Below are 3,890 nucleotides of genomic sequence, written 5' to 3'. Positions count from 1 at the left end.
TTAAGAACATTTTACAGATAGGAGCGTGAATGGAGTCACGCTAGATACAGAGAGAACATCCCTGCTTGGACAGTGCCTTGTGTCATCACTTAAGCAACAGACAGCCAAGGACTGAATTCTCAAAGCTAAACGAGCATGATGATGGGCTTTGATGTTTGTGCTCCTGTTAATATGAGAAATATTGTTGCACCGAAAAGAAGGAGAGGATCGTATTGCTGCTCGCTCTGGCCTGATCTCCCAATGTCGTTGAGTTGCAAACACCGATGCTGTCGTAGCTGCTGAAACTAAGACCGCACAATCAGTATAGAAGCGAGGGTCTTGGACCTGCAGTAGATCTGCTAGCTTTGTAGCTAGAAGTAGACCATAAGTCTCCGCATGTAGTGGAGAAGATATTGGAGGTGAGAGAGCCGAAACTTGCAGCTGACGGAGATGTTGATTCTCCTGGAAGTGGATGATTACTCCTAACCCTGCCTTGACTCGTTGTTGAATCTCCTTGCTTCTCCCATGCAGCGTCGCTGAAAATGGCATTCCCTGCTGGAAATTCAGTGTCCTGAACCTGAGTAACCGATGGAGGTTGTTGTGTGCTATTTGGAGACTGCTCTTTGATGTGGTGATCAATGTGGCTAAAAATCTCTGTTTTGGTTGCCTTGATAATGGCATCAGCTGCTGCAAACACCTGCACAGGCATGTTGGTTTTCCTGCAAAACATAGTATCGTTTCGAGCTTTCCATAGACAGCATAGAAAAGTATATAGTGTAGTTGTATTTATTTGAGGATGTCCAGATGCTAGCAAAGCATGTATCATATCAGGAACTGTGTGATGATGTTCACCTAGGATTTCAGTTTTAATGAACCATGGAAAACAGAACCAAGCTGCTCTAGAAAATGGGCATAAAAAAGCATATGCATTTCATCTTCCCGATTACCACATCTAGAGCAATTATTTTTTATGTGTTTAGAATACCTGCTTGCCCTCTTACCTGTGGGGAGTGCTTTCCTGAGAAGCCTCCAAGCAAACGTTTGAATTCTTGGTGCCATTTCTTTATCGTCCCAAACCTGGTTAAGAAGGGAGATGACCTGCTGGGGGATAATTTTTGGACGTTGCCTCGGCGGAAGTTGGAGATTGTTGTAGCAGTGCTTGTATGCGCTTTTTGGGGAGTGAAGACATGTAGGGGTTAGTTTCCAAACAAGTATGTCTTGTCCATCTGCATCAGTTATAGGCGTTTGAAGAATTGCATTGGCTGTTTCTTGGCTGAAAAGAGAAGTAATTAAATTTTCATTACATCGCTTTTGGCCCGGAACCCAAAGATCTCTAACAATAGCAGGATAAACAAATGGGTGCTGTTCTATTATGAGGTGATCATAAATAGTTTCCTAACCCATAAACCAAGGAGAGCTCCAAACGGAACTTCTACCATCAACAATCTGGAAAATTGAAGCTGGAATCAAAAGAGGCTTTACCTTGAGAACCGCCGACCAGAAGGCTGATTTTGGCATGTTGGACTTGGCCCTCCATATGGATGTGTCATGGTGATACTTTGCTCTAAGTATTTGAGCAACCTGATTGTGCGGCTCCTTTGCCAATCTCCAAGCTGCTGATAGGATTAAACCTTGATTGATAGCCTGCATATTTCTAACACCAAGTCCCCCAATATTTTTTGCAGTACACACATCAGCCCAAGCTCTAAGGCACAAGCTTTTAGTTGTCCGATCATCTTGAACACCTGTCCACCAGAAATTCCTAATGATGGCTGTCAGTTTAGCGAGGAACTTTTTGGAGAACAGAATGTTGGACATGTAGTAGATAGGTATAGAAGAGAAAACAGATTTTATGAGAGTTAATCGAGCTGCATGTGAGAGTCTATTGGCTTTGTATGCACTAAGCTTGGATTTGAATTTGTCGTAAACAAAATTGTAAGCTGCTGATTGATGACCCACAAGTATAGGGGATCGCAACAGTCTTCGAGGGAAGTATTACCCAATTTATTGATTCGACACAAGGGGAGACAAAGAATACTTGTAAGCCTTAACAGCGGAGTTGTCAATTCAGCTGCACCTGGAAACAGGCTTGCTCGCAAGAGTTCATCAGTAGTAACAGTTTTATGGCAGTAGGAATAGTGAAATAACAGCAGCGGTGAAATAAAGACAGCAGTAGTGATTATAGTAAACAGCAGGATTAAAATACTGTAGGCACAGGGACGGATTTAACGGGCGTTGCATGTATGAGAGAAACTCATGTAACAATCAAAGCATGGGCATTTCAGATAATAATAAAACGGTATCCAAGTACTAATCAATCAATAGGCATGTGTTCCATATTTAGTCGTACATGCTCGCAATGAGAAACTTGCACAACATCTTTTGTCCTACCAGCCGGTGGCAGCCGGGCCTCTAGGGAAACTACTGGAAATTAAGGTACTCCTTTTAATAAAGTACCGGAGCAAAGCATTAACACTCCGTGAACACATGTGATCCTCACATCACTACCATCCCCTCCGGTTGTCCCGATTTCTGTCACTTCGGGGCCATTGGTTCCGGACAACGACATGTGTATACAACTTGCAGGTAAGATCAATAAACAATGAATATCTTCATGAATCAATAACATGTTCAGATCTGAGATCATGGCACTCGGGCCCTAGTGACAAGCATTAAGCATAACAAGTTGCAACAATATCATAAAAGTGACATCTACGGATACTAGGCACTATACCCTAACAATCTTATGACTATTACATGACCAATCTCATCCAATCCCTACCATCCCCTTCAGCCTACAGCGGGGGAATTACTCACACATGGATGGGGGAAACATGGCTGGTCGATGGAGAGGCGTTGGCGGTGATGGCGGTGAAGATCTCCTCCAATTCCCCGTCCCGGAGGAGTGCCAGAACGGAGACTTCTGGCTCCCGCGACGGAGTTTCGCGATGTGGCGGCTCTCTGGAGGGTTTCTGGCGACTTCGACGTCTTCTCGTGCGTTTTTAGGTCGAACCCGATAAGTAGTCCGAAGGGGGGCGTCGGAGGCCAGCCGAGGGGGCCACACCACATGGCTGCGCGGGCCCCCCTGGGGCGCGCCGCCCTATGGTGTGGGGCCCTCGGGCCTCCACCTCTCTTGCCCTTCTGGCTCCGTCAATATTCTGGTAAAATAGGGCCTTCTGCATAAATTCCGAGGATTTTCCCGAAAGTTGGATTTCTGCACAAAAAACGAGTCACCAGAGCAGTTCTGCTGAAAACAGCGTTAGTCCGTGTTAGTTGTATCCAAAATACACAAATTAGAGGCAAAACAATAGCAAAAGTGTTCGGGAAAGTAGATACGTTTTGGACGTATCAACTCCCCCCAAGCTTAGCTTATTGCTTGTCCTCAAGCAATTCAGTTAACAACTGAGCGATAAAAGAACTTTCACGAACACATTTGCTCATATGATGTATATATTCTCATGCTATGGCTAATACTTAAGCAGTTCATAATGAGATACATGCAAATAAGATCATCCAACAGCTATGTCAATCATGGAGAGGTACCAACAATTAATAATAAGCACCATGAATCATGTATATAAGCAGGATTGCAATGTTCATAAGAGAATATGATAAAGTGGTATCTCGCTTGCCCGTATTTGATCGGCAAAACATAAATGCCGAGGCACCTCTTGAGTTCATAGAAAGACTAGAAGTAGTGATTGTCAAAGATAAAAGCATCAAAGTTATACCACAATCAATCATATTTTGAGACAAGCATATTATACTAAGAATGAAAGTTGTGCTCTCAAGATAGTGCTCAAAGAAAGAATGGAGACACAACATAAAAGTAAAAGATTGACCCTTCACAGAGGGAAGCAGGGATTAACATGCGCTAGAGCTTTTCATTTGTAAAGCAGGAGTAAAATTAT

The 3,890-nt window shown here is 43.6% G+C and overlaps 1 protein-coding gene across 1 annotated transcript; it reads right to left on the bottom strand.

Moving 5' to 3' along the window:
• Positions 1-1,921, bottom strand: LOC127303491 (uncharacterized). The gene is made up of 3 exons (XM_051334217.1): positions 1,462-1,921; positions 981-1,252; positions 1-698 (listed from the first exon to the last, which is right to left on the bottom strand). Exons 1-3 carry the CDS (start codon positions 1,527-1,529, stop codon positions 1-3), a joined length of 1,038 nt encoding a protein of 345 aa, XP_051190177.1. The 5' UTR covers positions 1,530-1,921.
• Positions 1,922-3,890: the final 1,969 nt, after the last annotated feature.

Source organism: Lolium perenne, chromosome 5 (assembly GCF_019359855.2).
Source record: "Lolium perenne isolate Kyuss_39 chromosome 5, Kyuss_2.0, whole genome shotgun sequence".
In the NCBI taxonomy this organism is placed as follows: Eukaryota; Viridiplantae; Streptophyta; class Magnoliopsida; order Poales; family Poaceae; genus Lolium; species Lolium perenne.
Note: the sequence above shows the minus strand (reverse complement) of the source record. Positions and strands in the feature narration are given on the sequence as shown.

Coding starts and splice junctions, on each gene's coding strand:
- LOC127303491 (XM_051334217.1), bottom strand. CDS start 1,529: ATGACACATCCATATGGAGGGCCAAGTCCAACATGCCAAAATCAGCCT. Junction 1,253..1,461: donor TCTGGTCGGCGGTTCTCAAG/GTAAAGCCTCTT, acceptor TTCTCTTTTCAG/CCAAGAAACAGCCAATGCAA. Junction 699..980: donor CAGGAAAGCACTCCCCACAG/GTAAGAGGGCAA, acceptor TATGTTTTGCAG/GAAAACCAACATGCCTGTGC.